The 26,762-nt window shown below is 51.9% G+C and overlaps 3 protein-coding genes across 5 annotated transcripts; 1 reads left to right on the top strand and 2 right to left on the bottom strand.

The window, feature by feature from the left end:
* Positions 1-1,125: 1,125 nt before the first annotated feature.
* LOC137612537 (serine/threonine-protein kinase OSR1-like) lies at positions 1,126-6,751 on the bottom strand. The gene is made up of 17 exons (XM_068341108.1): positions 6,536-6,751; positions 5,620-5,732; positions 4,932-5,040; positions 4,329-4,470; positions 4,111-4,166; positions 3,867-3,976; positions 3,685-3,786; positions 3,484-3,617; positions 3,359-3,407; positions 3,223-3,288; positions 3,027-3,149; positions 2,604-2,639; positions 2,284-2,460; positions 2,100-2,211; positions 1,547-1,615; positions 1,395-1,459; positions 1,126-1,317 (listed from the first exon to the last, which is right to left on the bottom strand). The coding sequence occupies exons 1-17, from the start codon at positions 6,603-6,605 to the stop codon at positions 1,228-1,230; spliced, it is 1,623 nt and encodes a 540-aa protein (XP_068197209.1). The 5' UTR covers positions 6,606-6,751; the 3' UTR covers positions 1,126-1,227.
* A 1,170-nt stretch (positions 6,752-7,921) lies between these two features.
* Positions 7,922-17,167, top strand: LOC137612528 (1-phosphatidylinositol 4,5-bisphosphate phosphodiesterase delta-1-like). Of its 2 annotated transcripts, XM_068341089.1 has the most exons (16): positions 7,922-8,384; positions 8,544-8,881; positions 9,960-10,118; positions 10,489-10,717; positions 10,827-10,956; positions 11,040-11,268; positions 11,592-11,793; positions 13,997-14,141; positions 14,226-14,378; positions 14,443-14,595; positions 14,675-14,831; positions 15,403-15,519; positions 15,593-15,771; positions 15,844-15,976; positions 16,535-16,684; positions 16,779-17,167. In XM_068341089.1, exons 2-16 carry the CDS (start codon positions 8,851-8,853, stop codon positions 16,868-16,870), a joined length of 2,259 nt encoding a protein of 752 aa, XP_068197190.1. In that variant the 5' UTR covers positions 7,922-8,384; positions 8,544-8,850; the 3' UTR covers positions 16,871-17,167. The 2 variants fall into 2 exon arrangements, with proteins under 2 accessions (XP_068197190.1, XP_068197191.1); XM_068341090.1 differs by lacking the exons at positions 7,922-8,384; positions 8,544-8,881 and adding an exon at positions 9,542-9,604.
* Positions 17,168-17,494: 327 nt separating this feature from the next.
* LOC137612562 (CTD small phosphatase-like protein) lies at positions 17,495-26,627 on the bottom strand. Of its 2 annotated transcripts, XM_068341147.1 has the most exons (8): positions 25,661-26,627; positions 20,605-20,765; positions 20,489-20,521; positions 20,158-20,259; positions 19,875-19,931; positions 19,505-19,597; positions 19,011-19,196; positions 17,495-18,935 (listed from the first exon to the last, which is right to left on the bottom strand). In XM_068341147.1, the coding sequence occupies exons 1-8, from the start codon at positions 25,728-25,730 to the stop codon at positions 18,810-18,812; spliced, it is 828 nt and encodes a 275-aa protein (XP_068197248.1). In that variant the 5' UTR covers positions 25,731-26,627; the 3' UTR covers positions 17,495-18,809. The 2 variants fall into 2 exon arrangements, with proteins under 2 accessions (XP_068197248.1, XP_068197249.1); XM_068341148.1 differs by lacking the exon at positions 20,489-20,521 and having other exon boundaries at positions 25,661-26,622.
* Positions 26,628-26,762: the final 135 nt, after the last annotated feature.

Genomic DNA, 26,762 nt, shown 5'->3' with positions numbered 1-26,762 from the left:
ACACGTTTCACACACTTTCCAGCATGTGTGTGAGTTTCCACACGTATGTACGTCAAGAAATGCATGTTTGTTTTCGTAAAACCATACGTGGAGATGAATCAAAACGTCATTTAAAAAAATAAAATGAATAAAAGCCTCAAACGTGAAAGAGATCGTGAGAATGTGACGAGGAAATTTGGAAACACCAACGTGACGCCGCGTTAAAAGACTTTATGATCCATCACCAGACAGGCAGGCAGGCAGACAGACAGGCAGGCAGACAGACAGACAGACAGACAGACAGACAGGCAGACAGACAGACAGACAGACAGACAGACAGACAGGCAGACAGACAGACAGCCCTCAGAACGCTCCTCAGGACAGTTTGTGATCAGAAGCTTGATGTAATTCCAAAACACAAATGATCAGATCAATAAAGGTGCCAATCGAACCAATCAAATCGTTCCACTCTGCCGCGTCGTCGGCGTGACGACGACAACAACCCTTCAATCCGATACACAACAATCGAAAGCAGGCCGGCGTCTTCAAGAGTGAATCTGACGGTGTGGTGGTGGATGAAGGTTTTTTTAAGGATCGGGGGGGGGGTGAAAATCAATTCAACCAATCACACGTTGTTTTCTGCTCTGTGGGCGTCGACCAGCCGAGCGTGGCTTCAGGTCCACGGCGCCTCGACTTCACCAACGCGAGAACAGAAAGTGGTTTCATCCAACCCGAGAGGGCGACGGCAGCAACCGGCGGTTTCCAACGGCAACGAGAACAAACCAATTGCATAGCAGGAGAAAATGAAGACGATCCAGATCTGAACCGAACCCCGTTTAGAGTTTGGCCCCACCTACCTAACGAACACTCAATCCCACAGACTCTAGACCAAACGCCCCCCCCCTTGAAGACGCCGCCCCGCTTTGTGGCACACTGGATTAGACAGAATAAAAGGCAATCACTTCCTGGGGGGTTGGGCTGTGCTGGAGTAGAGAGGAGGAATAGAGGGGGTGGGGCTGGAGCTGATGGGTGGTGTCGTCCCCCCCCCCCGGGTTCCGTCTAAGCGCACTGGAGATGCTTCAAGTGTTCCTGTGATGATCCTCACGCCTCCTGCAGGGGCGTCGCCCTCCCGCCCCCGCCCCCGCCCCCGCCCCCGCCCCGGCTTTTTTTTGTTTTTTTTGGCAGCAGTGGTTTCTTGGACTCGACTACGATGCAGCTGTGCAAAGTCTGTAGTTTGATCCGCGCGGCTCAGCTGGACTTCACCGGACTGATGCTGAGCTGAGCGAAGCCGATCAGCTTAACGTCGTCGGGGATCTCAGACTCCTCCACGCCGGACGCCTGGAAGAGAGGCGGTGATGTCACACAACGTTCTCACAGAGGAAGTGATGTCACACGCAAACGCGTCGCAGCCTCACCAGTTTAAAAGTCACAGTTTTGTTGTTCAGAGGATCGTCGACGATCTTCTGCAGGTTGGCAGCAACTAGACAGCAAACAAGAGGTTAATGATGATGTCATCACCTCACCAGGATCCCTGTGAACGCCGTCCAATCGGAAACCTGCTTCTTACCGATGACTAAGTCCTTCCCGTCCACCAGACCGGCGGAGACCAACTCCTGGGAGACGCCGTCAGCGGAGTCTGAGGGGAAACCAGAGGGAGAAGGGTTAACACTGAGCGCCAGCGCCAGAAAGTAGAACCTCAGGTACAGAGGAGCCTGTTCACGCCTCTGAGGACCCACAGCCAGAAAATATGAAACAAACACATTTATCAACCAATGGAAACGCAGAATTTACCAGCGTGTAATTAATTATACATCAGTTACGTAAACAATGATAAAGAATGACAAACATAAAAGTCAGGAGAACACACGAGATACGTCTTTACTCCACCAACGAGAACGAGATGCGGTCTCACTGATGTCGTATCCATCCAACAACACGTGGTAAAGAATGAGATGCAATCTCACTGATGTCGTATCCATCCGCCAACATGTGGTAAAGAACGAGATGCGGCTTGTACCTCCATCACCTCGTGCGTTGAGGTTCTCGTGTCACCACTACTCTGTCATAACTTCCTGCCGTCCAAACGCAGACTTCCTGTCTGCACAGGAAGTGGACCTCACCTCTGCCGGACATGAACTCGAAGCGGATGTCGTTGAGCTCCTTCTTGAGGTTCCTCAGTCTCAGGACGAGGCTGATGGCGACACTGGCGTTGGCGTTGGCGGCGACCGGTTCCTGCATCAGAAAGGCAGCAGAGTGATGACCGCCGTCCGGTGAACTCAGACTCCCATGAGCACCTGCTCTCACCTGAGCGGCAGGGGCGTGGGCGGGGCTTGCTGTCTGAGCGGGAGCCTGGGGCGGAGCGTTCTCTGCGGTAGGGATCGGATTTGCCGTCCCCTCGTGGGCGGGGCTGGGAGTAGGAGCGGCGGCCTCGGCGGGGGCGGACTGTAGCTTCCCCGTGGAGCCCTCTGCTGGCGGGAAAAGCTACGACAGACAAACAGGAAGTGAGCGGGGGGGTTTGACATCAAATAAAAACGAGGACGCACACGCGGGACAGGCATGCAGATCTGTGTCAAGGCGTGATGATGAATCAATGTTCAGGTCATGCCCCCCACCGATGGGCTCACCTCCATGTTCAGGCCCCCGTCCTTCACTCTGGGCGACTGCAGAATGGACACGACAGATTATCAGGATTAAAACATGCAGGTTTCCTCTTATGCCACCCCCCCCAGCGTAGGGAATAATTGAAGGAATTTGACTTTAAACACAAAATCACGACAACAGGAGGTAAAATCCCACACCGTGTGAATTACATGTGGACAGACGTCAGACAGAAGAGCGATGCCGGCTCTATTATATTCAGTTCTAACAAAATGTTTCAAAATATATTCATATTTTCTATAATTCTACCCTTTTATTTTATTTTATTTTATTTATCCATTTAATTATTTAATTTATTTAATTTATTTATTCTCATTTGTTTCCGTGCCGGTCCAGCGGCGCCCCCTGCTGGCCGTCAGGCTGCAGCGCAGCGTCGTGCGGCTCCTCACCCTCAGGGCGGACACGGCCGCCTTCCCCTCCTCGCTCTCCTCGTCCAGCTCGTCGTCGCTCCACTCCCACCCCCCGTCCTCTGTCTTGTGGAGCCGCCCGCTGGAGCCGGGGACCCGCCGCACCTGTGGAGGATTTCAAAGATGAGGAACGCTCTGACGCCGTTTCACGCCACGATGATGGCGGCGTCGGGCGAACCTTTCTGGAGCGGTCCGATATGGTGGGGCCTTTATAGAGCAGCTTCTCCTGCAGATAATCGTTGTTCTGGAACAGAAACACCTGTTAGAACCTCCTCAGGAGCAGCGGTATTCTCCTGGAGATGATTGATTCTCACTTTGGCCTTGGTGAAGAACTTGTACTTGAGCAGCTCGGCGGCGGTCGGCCTGAACAGGAGACACGTCAGAACTTCAGCGGCGACGGGAGGACGGCAGACAGACGGGGGGGTGGGGGGGGGCTCACCTTTTCTCGGGCTCCTTCTGCAGACACATGGAGATCATCTTCCTGAAGGACTTGCCGTACTTCTTCACCATCTCCTTGTCGGTGATGCCCGTCTCCAGGCAGGGGGGCTCGTTCTGCAGCGTCAGCATCAGCACCTACAGGGGGTCACAGGTCAGTGTCGCCGCTGGAGAATATGGGGGGCGGAGGCCAGCGTTGCCTCACCTTCATGGGGGGGTACTTGTGATACGGCGCCGCCCCGGTGGCCAGCTCGATGGCCGTGATCCCGAAGCTCCAGATGTCGGCTTTGAAGTCGTAGCCGTGGACCTGAGGACCAACAGGAAGAGGAAGTCAGCTGACCAGAGGAGGAGGAAGGGGAGGAGCCCCCGCCTGGACCTCCCTCCTACCTGCTCCATCACCTCGGGGGCCATCCAGCACGGCGTCCCCACAAACGTCTTCCTCAGCTTGTGTCGGGTCATGTCCCCCCCGGTCGCTAGAAAGGCACTCACACCGAAGTCTGGGGAGTGTGTGTGTGTGTGTGTGTGTGTGTGTGTGTGTGTGTGTGTGTGTGTGAGTTCAGACGTGAGCAGGAACACACAACTACACACACACCAACAACAAATCAGAATGACAGAGGAAAGAAAGCGTTACCGGCGATCTGGACGGAGCCGTCCTCCCCCAGGAGAATGTTTCCAGCTTTTAGATCCCTGAGGGGACAGGAAGAGGACGTGACGTCACACACCAACACGCATGAACACGCGTGAACACGTGTGAACACGCGTGAACACGTGTGAACACGCGTGAACACGTGTGAACACACGTGAACACGTGTGAACACGCGTGAACACACACTGAGCTGAGCGGCTCACCGGTGGATCTGCCCGTTCTTGTGGAGGTACTCCAGCCCCTCCAGGACCTCCCTCAGGATGGTGGCGATGCTGGCCTCGTCCAGGACGCCGTTCTTGTGCTCGCCGCAGGAGATGATGTGTTTGATGATGTCCAGCACCGAGCCTGAGGGGGGGGACGAGCAGGAGGCGTCTGGTTTGAACCCGGGTTTTTAAATGTTTTACTTAAACGACAGTCAGGAAACGTTAAAGATGAAGTCATCAAACATTCAGTCCTCTAAGGGGTCCACATTCTGGCTTTTGAAGCACTTTGATGGTTTTAAATCCGTTCCACGCCTGAGGAGGTTCCCTGATACCATCTACTCACGTCCAGCCCCTCTCCACCGGTCTCACTGCTGATATGGAACACATGACGTCGTATTAAACTGGAAACACCACCCTATCTCAGCGTCAGCAGCGCTCGTGGTTTCTTATCCCACAGACTAACAAAAGCCGTCCTGAGGCTGAGTCTGAGGTGTAAAGTCGGCCACGCCCACATCGCCAGAGGCGACTGGGCCGCGACGCGTTGACGCGTCGACGCGCCGCCGGCCGAGTCGGTCCGGGTTCAGACATGAGTGGAGTCCTCACCGCCGCTGAGCAGCTTCATCACCAGCCACAGCTCGTCCTTTACCACGAAGGAGGTGTAGTAAGACACGATGTTGGGGTGGTGGCACTGGCTCATGGCCTGGATCTCCTTCTGCAGGGGGGGGGGAACGTGGGACACAATGTCAGCGCAAAGGCAGGACAGGCACCAAGAACTGAGTCAATATTTAAATTACACCTAGAGAGACAACAAACACTCAGTCGGACCGCATTCAAGGAGGTGTTGACCTCGTGAGGTGAGGCTAATCCAGGAAAGTCTCCCAGCCAGGAGGGTGTGACTGAGTCAGGCTGGTGGGGCGGATGTTTACGCTCAAACAGACCCGCATCAGAATCACCAATCTGTACTGTTTGGTAGGGTTAGCTAGCTCTCATAGTCTCAAACACAAACACACTTCACCAGCTGGTTGCTCACCTTCTCTTTTCTCTACCACCTTGTTTTTATCACACCTTTGTCAGAAGCTGAATTATTTAATAAAGATGAGCATCAGCATCCTGTTTACAGGCTTCCTGAACCTGATTAAATAAACCTGAGTGATACCTACAAACTAGACTTTATCCATCTTATGCTGACGTCATTCCAGCCGGTGATAACCGCTGACGGTGTGTTTCTGTGACATCAAACCCGTCGGTTAAAGCTAAAACAAAAGCCTCAGGCGTCGCCTCCGTTTCTTACCGGGAGCTCTTCCATGCTGGTTTGACATTTCTCCAGGTTGATGCGTTTGATGGCCACCTTCTCCTTCCGGGGTTTGCAGTACGCCGCCTGGACGACGGCGGTGGCGCCGCTGCCTGAGGAGGACGTGAACAGGAAGTGACCTCTGAGAGCAGTTCAGGTTATTTTACTCCGTTCAGCAAATAATTCCAAAACTAATTTTAACTTGACTTAAAGTAAAGGAGCTAAATTTATCGTAACTTCCCCTTTCTTATGACTAACCTGACATACAGGATGTAAACCAACATCTATGTCCCTTTTTTTGTTGTCACAAATGACATTAAAATCCAACAACACTCAAAGCCACCACAAAACACACCCTCTGGTGTTATTATTTTACTACTAATACAAATAGTTTCTTCTGTATCTTCTGTTTTATATAGCAGGTGACGTTTATAATAACTCCAGAAGATGACACTTCATCTACACCTGGGGGGTGAGGAGATGCTAGCCTGGAGCAGCACCCACACATTCTAACCCCTGATGTAGCATTAGCTTTAACAACATGACCCGGAACCAGCCGACTTCTCTCCCAGCAGGCCTTTCGTTCACCGGTCCGGCCCTGAACTACACCTGTGAACACCATACCTGTCACACCTGAGCAGCAGACCCGCCCTCCTCTGATCACCGAGCCTCAGGTATGCTAACTAGTGTTAGCTAGCCTTTAGCTTCGTGCTGGTTCCCCTTTAGCTCGCTAACTAGCAGGAACCTTTAACTGGTTCGCCCCCGGGGGGGGGGGGTATAGAACCGTTCTCCTCCTGTCGTGCGGCGGTGGGTTCGCCTCCTCTCGGCCGTGAAGCAGCGCTTCCTCCCCGGCGGCGCTCGGCTGGAGGAGACGGGGGAGGCTAGCCTGCTAACGCTAGCATGCTAGGCTACTCACCTATCACCTCATTAAGTTCGTAGTCGTCCCTGTTGATGGACCAGGACTGCGTGGAGTGGTCGTCGGCCATGGCGTTGCTATAGAAACGGCGTGAACGCGTGTCGTGGGTAGTAACGGAAGCGCGGTGTGGGTTTATAACTGTGTAATTACTCCATTCGGCTCCTGTGATGCTGGCCGCGGCTCGTCCGGTGACAACTCCTACCGCTACTGTCAACACAGGCTCACGCACGAGTGACGTAACGTCACACGTACAGGAAGTGGCACCGCCGCGCCGCCATCTTGAGTGTGGCAAAGGCTTAAACAGGACCTCACTGAGCAGATACCATTTATTAGTCATGTTATATTAGCTTATACTATACAGTATTAGCTAATATTATATTAGTCCTTATCACATCAACTTATATTATCTTATATTATCTTGTATTAATTTGTATTATATTAGCTTAGATTATATTAGTTTATATGATGTTAGCTAATATTATCCTGTACTATATTAACTTGTATTTTAGCTTATGTCATATTAGTTTATAATTTGTTGTATCTTATTATCATATAATATACTGGCTTGTCCAAAAGCTGTTGAGTCAATCCACTGGACGTGAAGAAAGTTCTTGAAGACGTTTCGTCTCTCATCCAAGAGACTGTCTTCAAGAACGTTCTTAACGTCCAGTGGATCGACTCAACAGCTTTTGGATAACCATGACCTGGATGACTGAGAACCTACACCGACAATATACTGGCTTACACTACACTAGCTTATGTCATGTTAAGTTAAGTTTTATTGCATTAACTTATATTAACTTGTATATTAACTTATATTCGCGTATCTTATAGAATCTTGCTATTTTATGTTAAATTATATTAATTTATATTAGCATTTGCCGTAATAGTTTCTATTATGTTATCTTATATCATATTAGCTTCTATTATATTACCTCATGTTTTATTAACTTGTGTTATATAAACTTAGATTATCTGTTCTTATATCAGTTCCTATTTTATTAGCCTGTGTTAGCGGTATTAGCTCGCTTTGGGGAGACCCATCCCGTCTGTGCGTTGAGGAAACAGAAACCTGTTCCTGCTTGTTTCTTGATACCAGCAGAGACTCTGGTGGACATTAACGCCTCCCAGTAATTACTGGTTTGGACCTGCATTCCACTGGTGTTCAACCAGTCAGTGACAGAAACCAGTCTGACATGTTGTCAGACATCTGCTGCAAACGCTTTTTCAGGGATTCAGTGATTTCTGCTAAAAAAAATTAAGTTCTGATAATTTAATTTACTGGTTGATGTTAATGATCTCCACTGCAGGAGGATGACGGGTCGTCATCAGCTCTGAATAAAACACTTGTTGTAACCGGTGACCTCTGACCTTTGTCTGCTCTTCCTGAACATGTTCCTCATTCTATCTGCTGCAAGAGGCCCCTGAGGGCCCCTCACCCCCCCCATACGGACGTGTTTCAGGTGTGAAGACCAAACATTTCTGACGGGTTTGTCAGGGGGGTGGGGGGGGTTCTCTGTCGCTCACAGGTCAAGACAATCCAGTGGATTGGGGGCCTCATCCCAAAAAACAGCTGCCCCCCTAATCCCTGTTGGCCTCGCCCGGAAGCCCCCCCACAATGCCGCGTTAAAGCCCCCTCATCCTGATGCTGACGGGGCGCTCCGGGGGGGGTTAAGCCAGACCTGAAAGGGAAGTGCTGAGGGCCACGGGGGCCCCGGTGAGGCTCAGGTGCATGAAAGGACGCCGTCTGTGACCCCGCCCCCATCGGGCTGCCAGCTATGAGGAAGGGCCCCATGAATGAGGAACAGGTGTGGATACCTGAGCAGGTGACAGGATGTGTCTGCTGCAGGTGATTACCCACAAACCCCAGCGGCGTCCCCACAGGAAGTGGTTATAAATAGAATCTGGACTCATTCTGGGCCGATAGTTTTACAATTATTATTTATTGATTTAAATTGTTGTTTTAAAACTTTATGATCTGCTTTTAACTGGTTAAACTTTTCTCCAGGTAAAGGTGGATACCTGCTGATTAACTTCCGGTTGCGGGCAGGGACCAGCCCCACACCTGCCTCGCGCCTCCACTTCCTGGTAAGGTGAAGCGGGCTGAGTCGTGACGTCACGCCGCCGGCCTGTCAGACCGGTGTTGGAGCCAGGAGGCGCGTCCCCGCCGTCCCGGTAGGTGTTGACCTCACGCTCCCGGTCGCAGCCCCGTTCCCGTCGGATCCCGCGCACGGAAGGAAGGAGCGGCTCCATCGGACACCGAGGCGGCGGCTGGAACCGGGGATCCCGGGAGGAAAGACCTGCAACCGGACCGGATGGAAACGAGTCGAATAGAAGGGGGAAACGGTAAGAACCGATTGGGTGGGGGATGGAGAGAGAAATCCACGCACGAAGCGTCTCTCTCCTGCGGGGATCCACCGCAGCGAGCGGCTGTTTGAGCTGGATCACCTGTGAAGGTGTGGCCCCTCCAGACGGGCTGGGTCTGCAAACAGAACCGGGTGTTGCTCAAACTCTCCACGGCCTCCGGGGGAACCGGAGAACACCGGGAAGCCCGCCGGTGAGCGGTGTGGAGGAGCGGGAACGGGGGAGCGCATCAGCCTCCCGGTTCGGTGCCGGTGGGGTGTGTTTTTGAACCGAGTCCGGTCGCCTGTTGGAGACACGGCGGAGGCAGTACCTCCGAGCGGCCGCTAGAGGGCGGCGTGACGGCGGAGTGACCTCCAGCCTGAGGCCGCCTGGAATGTCAGTTTGTTCATCTGTTTTCAGGCTTTATAACCTGTTGTGTTTAGTTTATATTTACAAATTTGAAATATTTCAATTCTTAATTATTATTTTATCAGTTTTCTTAATTGTTTTATCACATAGAGGCATTCCAGAGCCCATTTTCTGGGCCCCTAGAATTAACCTGCTGCATTTTAACGTCCTCTTATGTTTGTCTGGATTCACAAAGAGTAAAATAATATTTCTGTTTCTACTTTATGACGTTAAATCCACACCATAGTGAACATGTCTCTACCTGCAGTAGCGTGTTGTAACAGGCGCAGACATGCAAAAGACACCCATGACACACAGGTGAGGAATGACACAAGATGAAGTTCTGAAACACTTGGTTACCGTAGCGATTCCCTCGGAATTTCAAACCTAATCAGTTTCTTTTGTTCCGTCTGTTTAATCAATGACTTAAAATCAGGCCCTAAAGAGACGTGGAACAGGTTTAGCATTAGCCCTCCATCATTATATATAGACATTCCTAAATGCTAAATGTATTATTAGCTTAATTTAGCAGTCAACTAGTTTTGCTAGCGAGCTTCATTAGTGTTAATTATCATTCTGTTACCCCCCCCAAGGGCAAATCTGATTAAAAAATGCATTTCCTGTTAGCGTTCAGGTCAAGGAGGTGTCTGATGAATGTGTTGTGTTCCCACAGGGATGGAGGGCAGTCAGGACCTCCAGTTCCTCCTGCAGGGGGGGGACCTCCTCAAGGTGCGCTCCCAGTCCTGGAAGAAGACCCGCTTCTTCCAGCTCCAGGAGGACTGCAAGACCATGTGGCACGAATCCAAGAAGATCCTGAGGACCAACCAGACCTGTGAGTGCCGGCGTCGCTCCCGGCGTCACCCCCGCCTCGTCTCCGAATTATATGATCCGACTGAAATCATTTTCTTTTGTTCTGTGGGTTCTAACAGTGGAGACCTGACCAGAACCATAAAAGACAATCTGAGAGAACTTTATATTGTCCTTCCAAACGTTAGCGGTGATAGCGGCGGTGTGTTCTGAGGGCGTGTCCATCAAGATAGCACCTGATTTATAGTGTTTGGAGGAGTGGTTAGAAATGAAGGGCCCTCATGGGGCCCCATGGGACTTCTTGAAGCACCTTTAGATGTTAATATTCCACGAGGTATCTGGTGGATCAAACGCTGAAATGTTGAATTGATTTGTATTTCCTGTCCCGCCTCCAGTTTCCCTCGATGACATCGCGTCGGTGAGGCTCGGCCGTCAGTCGGAGGGCTTGAAGAAGAACACGGAGGAGATGGTGGAGGACCGCTGCTTCACCATCGTCTTCAAGGGCCGGCGCAAGAACCTGGACCTGATGGCCAGCTCAGACGAGGAGGCCAAGCAGTGGGTCGGCAGCCTGCAGAAGGTGTTGGCCAACATGAACAACCTGAGCAAGCTGCAGAAGAGGGAGCAGTATCCTTACCAGCTGCTCCTCCTGAGGAACACCTGGTTTAGACCGCTGGTCTCCTGGTCGTCCTTCTAGTCTCCTTGTATTTCATTCCTTACATGTCGACCCTTCCAGCTGGATCTTCAGCTGCCTGAAGAAAGCCGACAAGAACAAGGACGACAAGCTGAGCGACTCGGAGGTGAAGAACTTCCTGCGTCTGGTCAACATTGAGGTGGACGATGTCTACAGAGAGATGCTGTTCAAGGTGAAGCTCAACCCCCCCAGCGTCCCCTCTGATGTCACGTCCATCAGGCATCTTAAACGTGGAATCTTCTCCCCGTCAAACAGCAATGTGACAAATCCAACACGGGGTTCCTGGCCGGGGAGGAGATCGAGCACTTCTACGAGCTGCTGACCTACCGGGAGGAGATCGCCGTCATTTACGGGGAGTACGCCAGAACCTCGGGCTTCATGAGTCCCCAGAACCTGGTGGAGTTCCTGATGAAGGAGCAGCGGGAGAAGGCCACGCTGGCTGAAGCTCACGACATCATCGACAAGTACGAGCCGGACGAGAGCGGTCAGTGTCTCCAGAGGAACGGCACGTCTTTGGGTTGTTGGTGTGTGGTGCGTCGTCACGGCGACCCCGTTGTGTTTTTACATCTGGATTCTTCATGATCCATTACTGGTTGTCATGCCAACAAGCAGGGCATGACGCTAGGTGTCGACTTACGCCACCGGTTTGTGGTCCAGGTGCAGACGCAGGTTGGCCAACTCCAGAAACCCCCGTTACCCAATCGCTGATTTACGTTGACGTTACGACAGCTGAGCTGCAGGGCGGGTCATGTGACGCAAAGCAGCTCAAACATTTGTTCATGTTTGTTGATGTTTGTCGTCCTGCAGCCAAGGAGAAGAAGCTGCTGTCCAAAGACGGCTTCCTGATGTTCCTGCACAGCCCGGAGGCGCTAGTGCTGAACCCGGACCACCGGGGGCTCCACCAGGACATGAGCCAGCCCCTCAACCACTACTTCATCTCCTCCTCCCACAACACCTACCTGATGGAAGACCAGCTGACGGGGCCCAGCAGCACGGAGGCGTACGTCAGGTAACGTCACGCCGAGCCCACGCCGTTACCCATCAGCCATCTGGATACCGGTTCCTCCACATACTGGAGGTGAAAGCGGTTCTGGAACCAGAACAAACAGAATCGTGTCATTCGTTTCTCCGGCTGCTCACATTCCAGCTGGTGTTGTGTCACCAGGGGTTAGCACGCACCGCGGCGGCGTGGCGAAACCGTCTAATCCAACGCCAAGATTCTTTGCCAACAGTCTGAAAGAGCAACCGATGTTTCTGAAATTCTTTTGAATGAATCTTTATTTTGTCTTGAAAGAAGAAGACAATGTGTCCATAATCTGCCTCCGTACCTCCATCAGTCCACCAACACTCCACATCCAATCACAACCTCCAACTTATTGAGAGTTCAGACAAACTGACCAACCAACAAACCAACAAATAGACAAACCCAACGTAAAACTAACCAACCGACCATCCAAACAACCAACAAACCAACATTAATACCTCAGTTGGGATTGGTGGAGCTCCACCACATGCTAACTGGTTCTTGCTAACTGGTCTTTGCTACCTGGTCTTTGCTACCTGGTCTTTACTAACTGATCTTTACTAACTCATCTTTGCTAACTGATCTTTGCTAACTTATCTTTGCTAAGTGTTCTTTGCTACCTTATCTTTACTAACTGATCTTTGCGAACTAGTCTTTGCTACCTGATTTTGCTAACTGATCTTTGCTAACTGGTCTTTGCTAACTGATCTTTTCTAACTGATATTTCCTAACTGATCTTTACTAACTGATCGTTACTACCTGGTTTTTGCTAACTCATCTGCTACCTTATCTTTACTAACTCATCTTTGTGAACTAGTCTTTGCTGCCTGGTTTTTGCTAACTTTGCTAACTCATCTTTGCTAACTGAGCTTTGCTAACTGATCTTTGCTAACTGATCTTTGCTACCTGGTCTTTACTAACTGATCCTTGCGAAGTAGTCTTTGCTACCTGGTTTTTGCTAACTCATCTTTGCTAACTTATCTTTGCTAATTGATCCTTGCTACCTGGTCTTTGCTAACTGATCTTTGCTAACTGATCTTTGCTAACTGATCTTTCCTAACTGATCTTTGCTACCTGGTCTTTGCTACCTGGTCTTTGCTACCTGGTCTTTGCTACCTGGTCTTTGCTACCTGGTCTTTGCTACCTGGTCTTTGCTACCTGGTCTTTGCTACCTGGTCTTTGCTACCTGGTCTTTGCTACCTGGTCTTTACTAACTGATCTTTGCGAACTAGTCTTTGCTATCTCGTTTTACCTAACTGATCTTTGGTATGTGGTCTTTGCTAACTGATCTTTGCTAAGTGGTCTTTGCTAAGTGGTTTTCGCCAACTGGTCTTCGCCAACTGGTCTTCGCCAACTGGTCTTCGCCAACTGGTCTTTGCCAACTGGTCTTTATCAAGTGATATTTGCTAACTGATATTTGCTACCTGGTCTTTGCTACCTGGTCTTTGCTACCTGGTCTTTGCTAACTGATCTTTGCTAACTGATCTTTGCAAACTGATCTTTGCTAACTGGTCTTTGCTAACTAATCTTTCCTAACTGGTCTTTGCTAACTGATATTTGCTAACTGATCTTTACTTACTCATCTTTGCTAACTGATCTTTGCGAACTAGTCTTTGCTACCTGGTTTTTGCTAACTCATCTTTGCTAACTCATCTTTGCTAACTCATCTTTGCTAATTGATCTTTGCTACCTGGTCTTTGCTACATGGTCTTTGCTACCTGGTCTTTACTAACTGATCCTTGCGAACTAGTCTTTGCTACCTGGTTTTTCCTAACTCATCTTTGCTAACTTATCTTTGCTAAGTGGTCTTTGCTAACTCATCTTTGCTAACTGATCGTTGCTACCTGGTCTTTGCTAACTTATCTTTGCTACGTGGTCTTTGCTAACTGGTCTTTGCTAACTGGTTTTGCTCCCTGGTCTTTCCCAACTGATCTTTGCTAACTGATCTTTGCTAACTGATCTTTGCCAACCTGTCTTTGCTAACTGATCTTTGCTAATTGGTCTTTGCTAACTGTAATGAGCGGGCGGAGCCTAGATAGGTATCATGACGATAACGGGCTACTCAGATTTAAAAGTCCAGTCCTCTCTATGCTCCGCCCCTCTGGGGTCACCGGGTCAGGGTAGAGACGTGACCCCTCCGGTCCTGCTGGTGGTGTTGGGGGGTCGCTCACCCTCTTGCTCCCCCCAGGGCTCTGCAGAAGGGCTGCCGCTGCGTGGAGCTGGACTGCTGGGACGGGTCGGACGAGGAGCCGGTGATCTACCACGGCTACACGCTCACCTCCAACATCCTGTTCAGGGACGCCATCCAGGCCATCAAGGACTTCGCCTTCAAGGTGCGCTTGTTTCAACTCTAGTCCAGGCTCTACCCCCCCCAACCTCATCCGTCTGGTTAACACCTGTGACCCCCTCCCCCACAGACGTCTGAGTACCCGGTGATCCTGTCGCTGGAGAACCACTGCAGCGTGAAGCAGCAGGAGGTCATGGCCCGACACATGAGCTCCATCCTGGGCAGCGCCCTCGTCACCGCCCCCCTGGGGGACGGGATGCCCTCCAACTTCCCCTCCCCACAGGTACCGGGGGGTAGATCACACCTAATGGGCAGGAGCGTTCAGTCACTGACGTGTGTGTGTGTAGGAGCTAAAGGGGAAGTTCCTGATTAAAGGGAAGAAGCTGAACAAACTGGAGGCTTCCTTCACCCCGGAGGCGGCGCCGGATGATGAAGACGTGACGGAGGAGGAGGAGTCCAATGATGACGAGGATGAGCAGAAGGAGGAGGAGAGCAGCAAGGTGGACGACACGCCCGCCGTCCAGGTGAGACGTTTGCGGCCGTCAGGTGACTGAGCCTGGGCTCTGATTGGCTGTGCAGAAGAAGAAGCTGAAGCTGGCCAAGGAGCTGTCGGACATGGTGGTCTACTGCAGGAGCGTCCACTTCAACGGCTTCCAGGACGCCAGAGACCACCTGAGCTTCTACGAGATGTCGTCCTTCAAGGAGAACAAGGCGATGGCGCTGGCGGAGGAACACGGTGAGAAGAACGACTCGTGGTTATAGATCCGCCCCGATCCAACCCTCCTGATCGTCTGATGATGTCTGGATGCATCCCAGAGCAGATGATGGCGTTACTAAGCAACCAAACGCTGTAACCCTTGAGACTAACATTAGCTAGCATGCTAGCATCCACACAGCTCGTCTGTTTGTTGCTCCTTCATTGTAAAGGATGCTGGTTGCTCCGGCAACTTCATCAGAAACTTCTGGTCTGAGGCTGCAAACCCTGATTCGCGGGACGACCCAGAATTTAATCCGGGATGAAACCAGATTGAAGTGTTCAGACTGTCCTTTAGCTCAGCGCGTGACTGTTCCTCTGATGCCCCTCTGATGTTCTTCTGATGTTCCTCTGATGTTCCTCTGTTGTTCTTCTGATGTTCCTCTGATGTTCCTCTGATGTTCCTCTGATGTTCCTCTGATGTTCCTCTGATGTTCCTCTGATGTTCCTCTGATTCTCTTCTGACGTTCTTCTGTTGTTCTTCTGATGTTCCTCTGATTCTCTTCTGACGTTCCTCTGATGTTCCTCTGATGTTCCTGTGTGTCCTCCTCAGCTAACGCCTACATCCGCCACAACGCTGAGAAGCTGAGCCGCATCTATCCGGCCGGATCCAGAACCGACTCGTCCAACTACGACCCGGTGCCGCTGTGGAACGCCGGCTGTCAGATCGGTACGGGACGGACCCGGGGAGGAGATCCCTCACCAGTGAGACAATGAGACCGATGAGATGTGTTCCCTTTCAGTGGCGCTGAACTTCCAGACCAGCTGCTCGGACATGGACGTGAACCAGGGCCGCTTCCTGGTGAACGGGCGGAGCGGCTACGTCCTGAAGCCGGCCTTCATGAGGGAGGTGGACACGGAGTTCGACCCCATCACCCTGACCCGGGGGCCCTGGCTGCAGCCCAAGACGCTCCACGTGATGGTAGGTCCGGGTCAGGGTGGGAGGGGTCTGCTGGGGTCGTCTGGTTTGACCCCCCCGTCCCGTCTCCATCAGGTCATCTCAGCCCAGCAGCTCCCCAAAGTCAACAACAAGAAGTCGTCCATCGTGGACCCGCTGGTGAAGGTGCAGATCCACGGCGTGCCGGCGGACGCCAACGAGAAGACCACCAACTACATCGAGAACAACGGTACATCAGTTTGTTGTGGAGCTCCTGCGTCGGGTTGAACGCCGTTTTAAAGTTTGTTTACACTGGGATTGTGTGGGTGTGGCTTAAAATGCTAATCAGTTTAAACCAACCACACCCCTTTATGAAGTGGGCGTAGCTTGTAGAGAAGGTAGCTTGTAGGTAGACTACCCATAGGAACTATGGGTAGTCATTTTCCTCCACTTTACATCTGTAAATAATTAAATCACTGTTAAACCGTTAAAAACACATGAAGTCATGTTACTGTACAATAAATCAGAATAAAACATAATATTAGCTCATAGCAACCCTCATGACCCACGATCAGAAAGAAGCTGAAGACGTTTTTTTCTGTACTAAATTAAAAAATAAAATTGTCAGCTTAAAATAGATTCATGTTAACTAAATATTATTAAAATACATTCATGAATAAAGTTCAGGACGGATGTGGGAACGGTTATCTAGTTTAGTCTGGACACCACTTCATTTATCTTGGGTTGCCAGAGAGCACCCTGGGAAATGTAGTTCTGGATGACCTCTGGTGACCTTGCGTGTGTCCAGGCTTCAACCCGGCGTGGAACGAGAGCTTCCAGTTCCAGGTGCTGGTCCCGGACCTGGCGCTGGTCCGCTTCGCCGTCAGAGACCACGACTCCACGTCGGACGACGAGTTCGTGGGTCAGTACACGCTGCCCTTCAGCAGCCTGAAGATGGGTGAGTCTGGGGCGGGGGGGGCGGCGCCTGGCGTCATTCTGGAGAGACCCCCGCCCCCCCGCTTGTCTCCTGACCTCTCTGTTCTCCTCTCCAGGATATAGACACGTCCCTCTGCTCAACAAGAACGGAGACCTGCTCCACTGCACCGGCCTGTTCGTGCACATCATGGTGGTCGACGCCCAGTGAGCGCCGTGGGGGGGCGCCGGCCCCCATTTTTAAACTGTTTTTACTCTTTTTGTTCTATTCATTCGTCGTTCTGAGCAGCTGCTCCACACACACACACACACACGCTGGGTCACATGACGGCGGTCCAGACCCACGCTTTGGTTTTCACACATCGTCTATTTAAACCTTTTGGTCTCAATCAGTAATTTATGATTTATTTTGTGACATCACAGCTTTAATATTCCATAAATCATGAACATTCACGTTTTAAATGTCTTTTTTTTTTAAATAAATACTTTTGTGTCGTAATGAATTACACTAAAACCACAAACGTGTGTTTTAATGACTGGAATATGGATCCACCAGCAGTCACAGCCTTATGAAGGCTTCATAACACTTCTATGAATGGTTGTAAACAGGAAGTGAGCTCTGATGGTTAGGAAATGCTCTAGAGACGCGGGGGGGGGGGACAATCAGCCTGTTTGAGGAAGGAAGAAAAGAAAACACGTTTCTCCATAACAATGTGCTTTTATTGTGAAAGGTCCTGAAGGAACATGAAGCTGGAATAAATGAAGGAGTAAAACCAGGAACAGGAACAGAACAGATGATCTTTGGCCTCCAGTGAGAAGAATGACGGAACAAAAGTTTAAATGAAGCCTTTTATTACGGGAAGGAGGAGAAAAGAAATTGAACGTGTCAGAACTTTGGTGTTAAATAAGAAGTGATGAGGTGAGACAGGAAGTACACACATCCTGTACACACACACACACACACACACACACACACCTGACTGCCCAGAGGAAAGGAAACACGACGCCTCCAACAGAATACTGACAGGTAGAAAAATATCCACGATATAAACGCTTTCAGAGATGTAACCACCCACAAACGACCCCCCAACGCTGGAGCGTCAACTTCCTGTACTGTGAGCTCTCCTGACCATATATGGTCAATGGAGGCGTGGCTTTAACGCTGCAGCAGTGGATGACTGACTCTGAACGTCCAGGTTGTAAACTAGAAACTGGATCTTGACCAATCAGGAGACAGACGGGGACCGCCCCCCCAGGCAGGGGGGGGTTATTGCTGTGTGGCTCCTCTGAACGTAGGCACTGAGGTGAGAGCAGTTCAAGAGTCCCCCACCCCCCCAAAAGAAGAATACTGGGTGGAACGACACCAACATGGCACTGGACCGGGTCAGGACCGGGAACGGAAACAGAACCGCCCCCCCGCGGAAAGAACCCACCAGAAGACGAGACAGGACTCTGTTAGAACCTAGAACCAACGGGGGGGGGGGTAGAACTCATGTCCTCATTTGGCAGACCATAAACAAAACCAAGGGAAACCAACGGCGCCGATCCGACGACTCTAGAATCAAAGCACCGCCCACGTCTAGAAAATGGCACAGGAGCATTCTGGGAAACGACACCACGACGCCGCCGACTCAGCGCTTTGTGAGGGAACCGAACCACACGCTCCGGCTCCGTGTGCGCTCTGGGAACACGCGTGTACAAGAACGTCTCCCGTAGAATCCACATCACAAGAAGGCACTTGACGGGTCAGAACAGAGTCTCAGGCCTACCAGACACCTGCATAGCGACCACACGGGGGCCACGCCTCTGGGGGGCCACAGCGGCCCCTCACGGGGTTAATGACATTGTTTTCTTTTGTTTGGTTTTAAAATCGGAACAAACTTCTCGACGTGACGGTCAGACCACACGCGTCCTGGTGGCGTCCGTTTGCAGGACGCCGGCGGCTTGTGGTGAAACACAGTGTGACCTTCAGATGGCCCCGCCCCCTGCCCCGCCCCCGGGAGGCGGGGCCGACACGCGGCTCCACAGTGACGCTCCCCCTTGGGGGGCAGAAGCGAGAGGGGGGGCGAGGGTCTGCCTGAGTCTGAGAGGTGTGGTGGTGGTGGGGAGGGGGCGGGGCCTGGAGGAGGGCGGGGCAGGGGCGTGTCCTGCTACCTGCCCCTCAGGTTCTGCAGGACTCCGTACACCTCCTCCTCTTTGCTGAGGCCCTCGAAGAAAGGCAGCAGGTCCAGCAGCTCCGTGTCGCTCATGTCGTCGAACCAGGACTGGACCGGGACCTGGGGGGGGCGGAGTTAGAACAGAGAGCCACGCCCACTAGACAGCCCACCCACCAATCACAGCGTTAGACTCACAGCGTTCTCCGGGTGGAAGATGTAGGAGGCGGGCGAGTTGTCCACGATGATGACGCTGCTCAGCTCGCGCCCCAGCCGGCTCAGGTCCTTCACGTAGTTCCCCCGGTGGAAGACGCACGACTCCCTGAAGAGACGCGCCCGGAACACCCCCCAGCGGTCCAGCAGGTCGGCCACCGGGTCGGCGTACTGCCACACACACACACACACACACACACGGTCACCGCGGGGACAACACGGGGTTAAAAACCCACTACATGAAGGACGGACTCGAGGCGGGGCGACCCCACCCTCGTCTACGGAACCACCAGGTCCAGGAAGCTCTGCTGCTACTGACCACCAGGGGGGCTAACGTTCAACTTACCCCCACGCAAAAGACACCGACAGGAAGTGAGACAGGAAGTGAGACAGGAAGTGAGACAGGAAGTGAGACAGTCAGATGAACGGATCAGAACCAGGAACAGGTGGGGTCAGGGGGTCACGGGGGCGGGACGCACCTTGGCGAGGCTGGCGGTGAACAGCACGCATTCGAACAGCTCCCCCATCCTCTGCAGGAACTCGTCCACGTGGGGCCGCTTCAGCACATACACCTGCGGGACACGCCCACAGAGTCAGGTGGGTCGACACGGCGCCCAGCAGGCGGATCAGCATCTACGGGTCACTTCCTGTGGGCGGCGACCGCCACCCAGGACAAGCAATCGAGAACAGGCCGACCCGACACACAGCCTATCCTGGATTACTTGAACTGGATCACAGCCTTCAGTCAGGACGACCACCAGGGGGCAGCACTGGGCCCTAAAGGGGAGGTGTGTGTGTGTGTGTGTGTGTGTGTGTGTGTGTGTGTGTGTGTGTGTGTGTGTGTGTTACCTGATGGACGGTACCATCGATCTCCACTGGAACTATAAAATCAGCGTTGCTGATTGGCTGTGAGGAGAAACAACAGGACAGTGAATCCTGTGGTGCAGTACCACCACTGACCAGCAGGTGTCCCTCTACACACACCACACCTTTAGTACCTGTCTAATACCCCCCTGTTGCTCCTGACACTAAACTTGTGGAAGAACCTGTTAGCATCACCTGGAGGCGGGGTTTGAAATCAGACCCCGCCCCCAGACATCTCATTGGACGTGCACGTCCAACCCCCCCTCACCTTGAAGGAGCTGTGCACCAGCGTCTCGTCCAGGTCGATCACCACACACTTCTTGCCGTAGTCGGACGTGATGGTCTCTGGGAGGAGGTGTTTGGGTGGGGGCTGCAGGAGGACACGGGTCACATGACCGGGTGACAATCAGTGAGAGGAATCAGCCGACAGGTGAAGCCTCGTGCGAGGCGATGCGTTCACAGACAGGGGGTCAAAGCACCACCCGGCTACAGTCTGAAACCTCCTCGGATTTCAACCAATCAGAGCAGGTTTCCACACAGCATCTGTTAGACCCCGCCCACTCATCCCGCATGCAGACGGACATAACGGCGGTACATACACGGGGGTCGGGGGGGGCCTGGACCGGGTCACGCTACAGGAGACACACAGGAAGAGGGTGAGACAGGAGGACAGACACACACCAGAGCCCCCCAGGACGGGGGAGCCGCTGCCCACCTTAGGAGGCGATCCGTTCTCCTCGACGGGCGGGGGCGGGAGGCTGGTGGGGGCGGCGCTGGGGGGCGGCGGCTCCACATTGTAGTTCCTGAAGCAGCAGAAGAAGGTGCTGAGGAGGCTGCGGCTGCGCTGCTTCTTCAGGCTGCTGCTGGACAGGGAGGCTGGGGGGGGCAGAGGGGGGGGGGCATCAGAACACAACCCGACTGGAGCGATGACATCATCACAGACTGTTTAGAGAACGCTGGCCCCCCCATTCCAGGGCCCGAATCAGAAGCCAGGCTTTATTAATAGACTAGTGGAGAGCCCCCCCCCCCAGGACCCTGTAGAGCCTATACAAGGCTGCATTCCTCTCCCCCCATCTGCCCCCCCAGCAGAACCCTTCGGAGAGCAGAGGAGCAAACATTATGTCATGTGTTTCTGCCTGGGGGGCGGGGGGGTCACGCTCTGAGCTCCTGACCTGAAAGCAAACAGCCGTCAGGTGTTTGTCAGGAGAACACAGGAGGGGTCAGGGGAACGCCCCCCAGGCAGGACTAAACCACTGGGATCAATGGGAACACAGACCCTAGACACGCCCCCTGTCACCGCCCACCCCCTCTGATTGGCTGTCAGTCAGACTGATCAATGCGCCTGCAGCTGGATATTCAGTTAATCAATACCTGAAATTCACTTAAGTGAAGCAGCCTCAGGCTAACTAATGCTAAGCAATGCTAACTAATGCTAAGCAATGCTAACTAATGCTAACATGTCCACTCATTAAGGATCAGTCCACCTCCAGTCCGCCTCACACTTCCTGTTGTTGTGGCATCAGCTCCATGTCACACACCGTCAGCTGACTGACGAGTCACACACACACACACACACACACACACACACACACACACACACACACACACACACACACACACACACACACACCATCTGATCTGCTGGTTTAACTTTTACCAGCTGAAAATATTTTTGCTGTATTTAGTTTAGAAGCATTGATTTAATGATTTGATTAAAAATAAAATAAAAAATTTTGAAAAAAATTAAAATTTTAGATTTATTTTATTTTTTTGAAGAAGAGTTTTCTTTTTTAAGCTTTTTTTTCCTGCAGTTTAGAGGATCAGATTCACATCAATGGAACGTATTTTTAGGGTCTGATGGTCCTGTCATTTATCTCCTCATCCCCTCATTCATTCACCCCGTCATGTGCAGGAGGGTCACATGATGTCAACAGGTCTGTGCCCCCCCCATCCTGTGCAGGAGGGTCACATGATGTCAACAGGTCACACCAGGAAGTGACTGGTGGGACGACAGTCAGGACCCGTCTGGTTGAGATGAAACAACATTCACCTCCCTGATACAATCACAGCTTATTAAAAGGTTCAATAGTAATGGACTATAAATAACAGCCCCCCCAGGATGAGACCGATACGACCCCAACAAAACTATCAGGTTCCAGTCCAAACTAAACAGTTGGGGCAGCAGTTGTTGGCCTGCAGGGCGGCGCTGCTCACGTCTATATTTAGGCTGCCTGGCAGCTGGACGGCGTGAACGTGTCCGCTGACGGCCAGCAGAGCAGCGCTGGGGGGCAAAGGTGGGCATTCTGTCCAGACAGCCTGGAGCCCGTTCAAACGGGGGGAGGACACCTGATGGATTCCTGAGGGACAGCTGACGGCGTCGGGTCGACGGCGGCGGACCGCTGCACACGCGTGTGTGTGCAGGAGACACACGGACCAATCACTGCGTGGCATTGTGGTAAAAAAGAACGGACATCAGTTTATGTCAAACTGAAGAACAATCATGTGAAGTAACGGTAGTCCACTCCTGAAGAAATCATTGAAGAAATCATCACTGATCAGGAACAATCAGCTTTCATTTAAAGATGATCCCAAAATATCTGAAGGTAATTGACAGCAGGAGGGGGGCTGAGAGGCACCGACACCAAAACACATGAAGCTGTCATCGTCACCGACCACAGCTCTACTAACACTAGTTCAACACACCAGTCCATGAGGAATGGACACACACACACACACACACACACTCACACACACACACACACACACACACACACACACACACACACACACACCACTACGCCTCCAGAGATTAACCCTTTGTCACACTTGATTGTCTCCAGTTCTCACATTACTGATGTCTGACAGTGAGGTTTGGGATGTGACACTGATACGACCCCCGTGGACCCCCCTGTGGAGCCCCGGGGGGCCGGGTGACCCGGAAAGTGTCCGAGTAGCCCCAGGAATGAGAAGGAATGACCTCTGGTGTGGGGTCACGCTAAACTGAGAGCAGAATGTGTGAGGGGGGAGGAGACCTGAGGCGTGAAGAAACACGTGTTACAGCTACGTGTTACAGCTACGTGTTACAGCTACGTGTTACAGCTACGTGTTACAGCTACGTGTTACAGCTACGTGTTACAGCTACGTGTTACAGCTACGTGTTACAGCTACGTGTTACAGCTACGTGTTACAGCTACGTGTTACACCTACGTGTTACACCTACGTGTTACACCTACGTGTTACACCTACGTGTTACACCTACGTGTTACAGCTTCGTGTAACAGCTACGTGTTACAGCTACGTGTTACACCTACGTGTTACACCTACGTGTTACAGCTTCGTGTTACAGCTACGTGTTACAGCTACGTGTTACACCTACGTGTTACACCTACGTGTTACACCTACGTGTTACAGCTTCGTGTTACAGCTTCGTGTTACAGCTACGTGTTACAGCTACGTGTTACAGCTACGTGTTACAGCTACGTGTTACACCTACGTGTTACAGCTACGTGTTACAGCTACGTGTTACACCTACGTGTTACACCTACGTGTTACACCTACGTGTTACACCTATGTGTTACATATATACTAGATAGACACCAGATTTTATTTTGTCTTATCTTTTTTATCTTACTTTTTATTGCTCTGATTATTTGCTTTTGTTTTTATCCATATTTTATGTTTTGTGTTTTTAGTTGATTAACTTTACTTATAATATTTGAGCCATTTTGTCTTTTATCTATAATGTTTGTTCTTTTTTATTCATTCGCCTGTACAGCACTTTGGTCGACTGCGGTTGTGGTAAAGTGCTCAACAAATAAAGTTTGGATTGGATTGGATTGGATATGAACAGAACTATTGGAGAACAGAGGTCCAACCAGGAGGAGGGTACAGTCACCTGTCAGGTACAGTATACCGTCACTTGTAAGGTACGGTATACAGTCACCTGTCAGGTACGGTATACAGTCACCTGTCAGGTACAGTATACAGTCACCTGTCAGGTACAGTATACAGTCACCTGTCAGGTACGGTATACAGTCACCTGTCAGGTACAGTATACCGTCACTTGTAAGGTACGGTATACAGTCACTTGTAAGGTACGGTATACAGTCACCTGTCAGGCACAGTATACCGTCACTTGTAAGGTACGGTATACAGTCACTTGTAAGGTACGGTATACAGTCACCTGTCAGGTACAGTATACCGTCACTTGTAAGGTACGGTATACAGTCACTTGTAAGGTACGGTATACAGTCACCTGTCAGGCACAGTATACCGTCACTTGTAAGGTACGGTATACAGTCACTTGTAAGGTACGGTATACAGTCACCTGTCAGGTACAGTATACCGTCACTTGTAAGGTACGGTATACAGTCACCTGTCAGGCACAGTATACCGTCACTTGTAAGGTACGGTATACAGTGACCTGTCAGGTACGGTATACAGTCACCTGTCAGGTACAGTATACAGTCACCTGTCAGGTACAGTATACAGTCACCTGTCAGGTACAGTATACCGTCACTTGTAAGGTACGGTATACAGTCACCTGTCAGGTACGGTATACAGTCACCTGTCAGGTACAGTATACAGTCACCTGTCAGGTACAGTATACCGTCACTTGTAAGGTACGGTATACAGTCACCTGTCAGGTACGGTATACAGTCACCTGTCAGGTACAGTATACAGTCACCTGTCAGGTACAGTATACCGTCACTTGTAAGGTACGGTATACAGTCACCTGTCAGGTACAGTATACCGTCACTTGTAAGGTACGGTATACAGTCACTTGTAAGGTACAGTATACAGTCACCTGTCAGGTACGGTATACAGTCACCTGTCAGGTACAGTATACAGTCACCTGTAAGGTACGGTACACTGTCACCTGTCAGGTACGGTACACAGTCACCTGTCAGGTACGGTATACCGTCACTTGTAAGGTACAGTATACAGTCACCTGTCAGGTACAGTATACAGTCACCTGTCAGGTACGGTATAAAGTCACCTGTAAGGTACGGTATACAGTGCGCCCTCGCCCGTTCACACATTAACACTTGCGACCTCATCAGGGATTTTTAGAAGGCAGTCACGTGGTACCGTACACACATCCTATTGGCTGACGTCATCCTGTAGTGTTCTACGTTGTGAGTCTCTGACTTCCGTGAGACACTAAAGTGTTTAAACAGTCTGTCAGAGTTTTAAAGGTAACACGGATAGAAGGTGGTTTAATATCAGGGTGGGGGGGTTCATGAACGTTTAAATTAACATAAATAATAAGACAGTCGCTCTATCGCTGAACTCATTAATCGTGTGTGGTTCCTGGAACGCATTAACCGCGAGGAACGAGGCGTACTGTTTTCACCTGTCACGTGATTATAGTCCTCCGGCTTCGTCACATTCAAGTTTTTAAATCACTTTGTTGCTGCGTAATAACTTTTAACTGGCACAGAAAAACCTTTTACTACCCAAATAAACCTTCTCCCACCTGCTGATCACGTGACCCATCAGGGGCCCCCAGCAGTGTTTCACCTGGATGGAGCTGAACCTGACTGGACGCTCTGAAGCAGATGGAGTAGAGCCAGTGGCTGTTACACCTCAGTGTACCGGGAATTAGACGGCCCCTGCCCCGCGATCACCGAAGCCTGAACCCCCCGCTGACCCCCGTTACCGGCGCCGAGCCCCCCTCATGTCAACAGGCAGCAGCGGCTCAAACTTCCAGCTAAGCTAGCAGCTAGCAGCTAGCAGCTAGCGCTAGCCGCTCCAGCGGGGACTCCCACCTTTCTCCTGGGTGAACACCTCCTCCTCCTTCGGGTTGGACGCCTGGGTGATGACGGACGTGTGGTCCATGGAGGCGGCGGCTCCTCCTGCCTTTCACCGGCGCGGCGGCTCCGGGCTGCTAGCTAACGTCAGCGGGCCGAGGCTGAGCGGCCAGCCCGCAGAGCCAGGCGGCCGTCCGGGGGAGAGAGCGGCGGCAGCGGGGGCAGCCAGCCGAGCGAGCACCGTGGTGAATGGAAGCCGGGGGGGGTGGCACTCATTTACGGCTCCGGGCCGAAGATCATCGCTGCGGAAATCAATAAATATCGATAGAGCGCGCGGCTAAAAAAAAATAAAAGGAAAAAAAACAAAACAGCGGAATGCTAACTAGTTAGCATGTAGCTCCGGTGAGGCTAGCGGGGACGCTCCGGTCTTCCACAGCGAGAGGCCGCGGCCAGAAGAACCGCAGGAACACCGAGAAGCCCGTCCGGTGGTTCCGGTCCCACCGCCGCTTCGGAGCGGGAGCTGCTAGCGGCTAACTCGGCTAACACTTCCTGGAGAGCAGCGCATCGCGGCCGGACCCGGATCCCTGTGCAACATGGACGCTCCTGGGTCTGGAGTTGAGTGGAGCGGGGGCGCTCGGCGGGAGGGGGCGTTCGTTTCTGTGACGGACTCTCCCCGGCGGGCAGCGCCGACTCTCAGCGACGTGTCTCCGCCGCCAGACGCGACTTTCTCCCGCTCCTCCTCCTCAGGCTGGTTTTATGAGTGACGACAGACCGTAAACTCCGACATGATGAACTTTGCGCGGCGCAGGAACGCCTCCCCGCCCGGGCAAACAAAGCCCGTCCAACAATCCAACCAAATAGTTGCGGCCGATCCAGACCCGGGCGGAGCGCGTCCCGTCCCCAGCTGCGCGCTGTGGGCTCTGACGGGCAGGGGGCGCCCCCTGGCGTCTGATGCAGGGAGTGCGTCTGTATCGATCCGCCGCAGCGGTTCGATGGAAATACGTGAATCCGGAGAGCCACCCCCCCCCCTGGTAATACATATATTCATTCAGTCACACAAGAATAAACTTTAAGACTTTGTTTCTTCACGGACATTAAACTTCATCCTCACAGGTGCTCC

This window comes from Antennarius striatus, chromosome 18, assembly GCF_040054535.1.
Source record: "Antennarius striatus isolate MH-2024 chromosome 18, ASM4005453v1, whole genome shotgun sequence".
Taxonomy (NCBI): Eukaryota; Metazoa; Chordata; class Actinopteri; order Lophiiformes; family Antennariidae; genus Antennarius; species Antennarius striatus.
The sequence above is the reverse complement of the archived record's forward strand: the minus strand, read 5'-3'. Positions and strand labels throughout refer to the sequence as shown.

Bases quoted from the DNA above. Each gene is read 5' to 3' on its own strand.
- LOC137612562 (XM_068341147.1), bottom strand. From the start codon at position 25,730: ATGGACCACACGTCCGTCATCACCCAGGCGTCCAACCCGAAGGAGGAG. The intron at 20,766-25,660 runs GTGGGAGTCCCC...TGCCCCCCCCAG, and splicing joins GGTGTTCACCCAGGAGAAAG to CCTCCCTGTCCAGCAGCAGC. The intron at 18,936-19,010 runs GTGAGTCTAACG...CGCCCCCCCCAG, and splicing joins TCTTCCACCCGGAGAACGCT to GTCCCGGTCCAGTCCTGGTT.
- LOC137612537 (XM_068341108.1), bottom strand. From the start codon at position 6,605: ATGGCCGACGACCACTCCACGCAGTCCTGGTCCATCAACAGGGACGAC. The intron at 2,640-3,026 runs GTGAGGAGCCGC...TCCATTCTGCAG, and splicing joins CGGCCGTGTCCGCCCTGAGG to TCGCCCAGAGTGAAGGACGG. The intron at 2,461-2,603 runs GTGAGCCCATCG...TGTCTGTCGTAG, and splicing joins ACGGGGGCCTGAACATGGAG to CTTTTCCCGCCAGCAGAGGG.
- LOC137612528 (XM_068341089.1), top strand. From the start codon at position 8,851: ATGGAAACGAGTCGAATAGAAGGGGGAAACG. The intron at 14,832-15,402 runs GTGAGAAGAACG...TGTCCTCCTCAG, and splicing joins GGCGCTGGCGGAGGAACACG to CTAACGCCTACATCCGCCAC. The intron at 15,772-15,843 runs GTAGGTCCGGGT...CGTCTCCATCAG, and splicing joins CCAAGACGCTCCACGTGATG to GTCATCTCAGCCCAGCAGCT.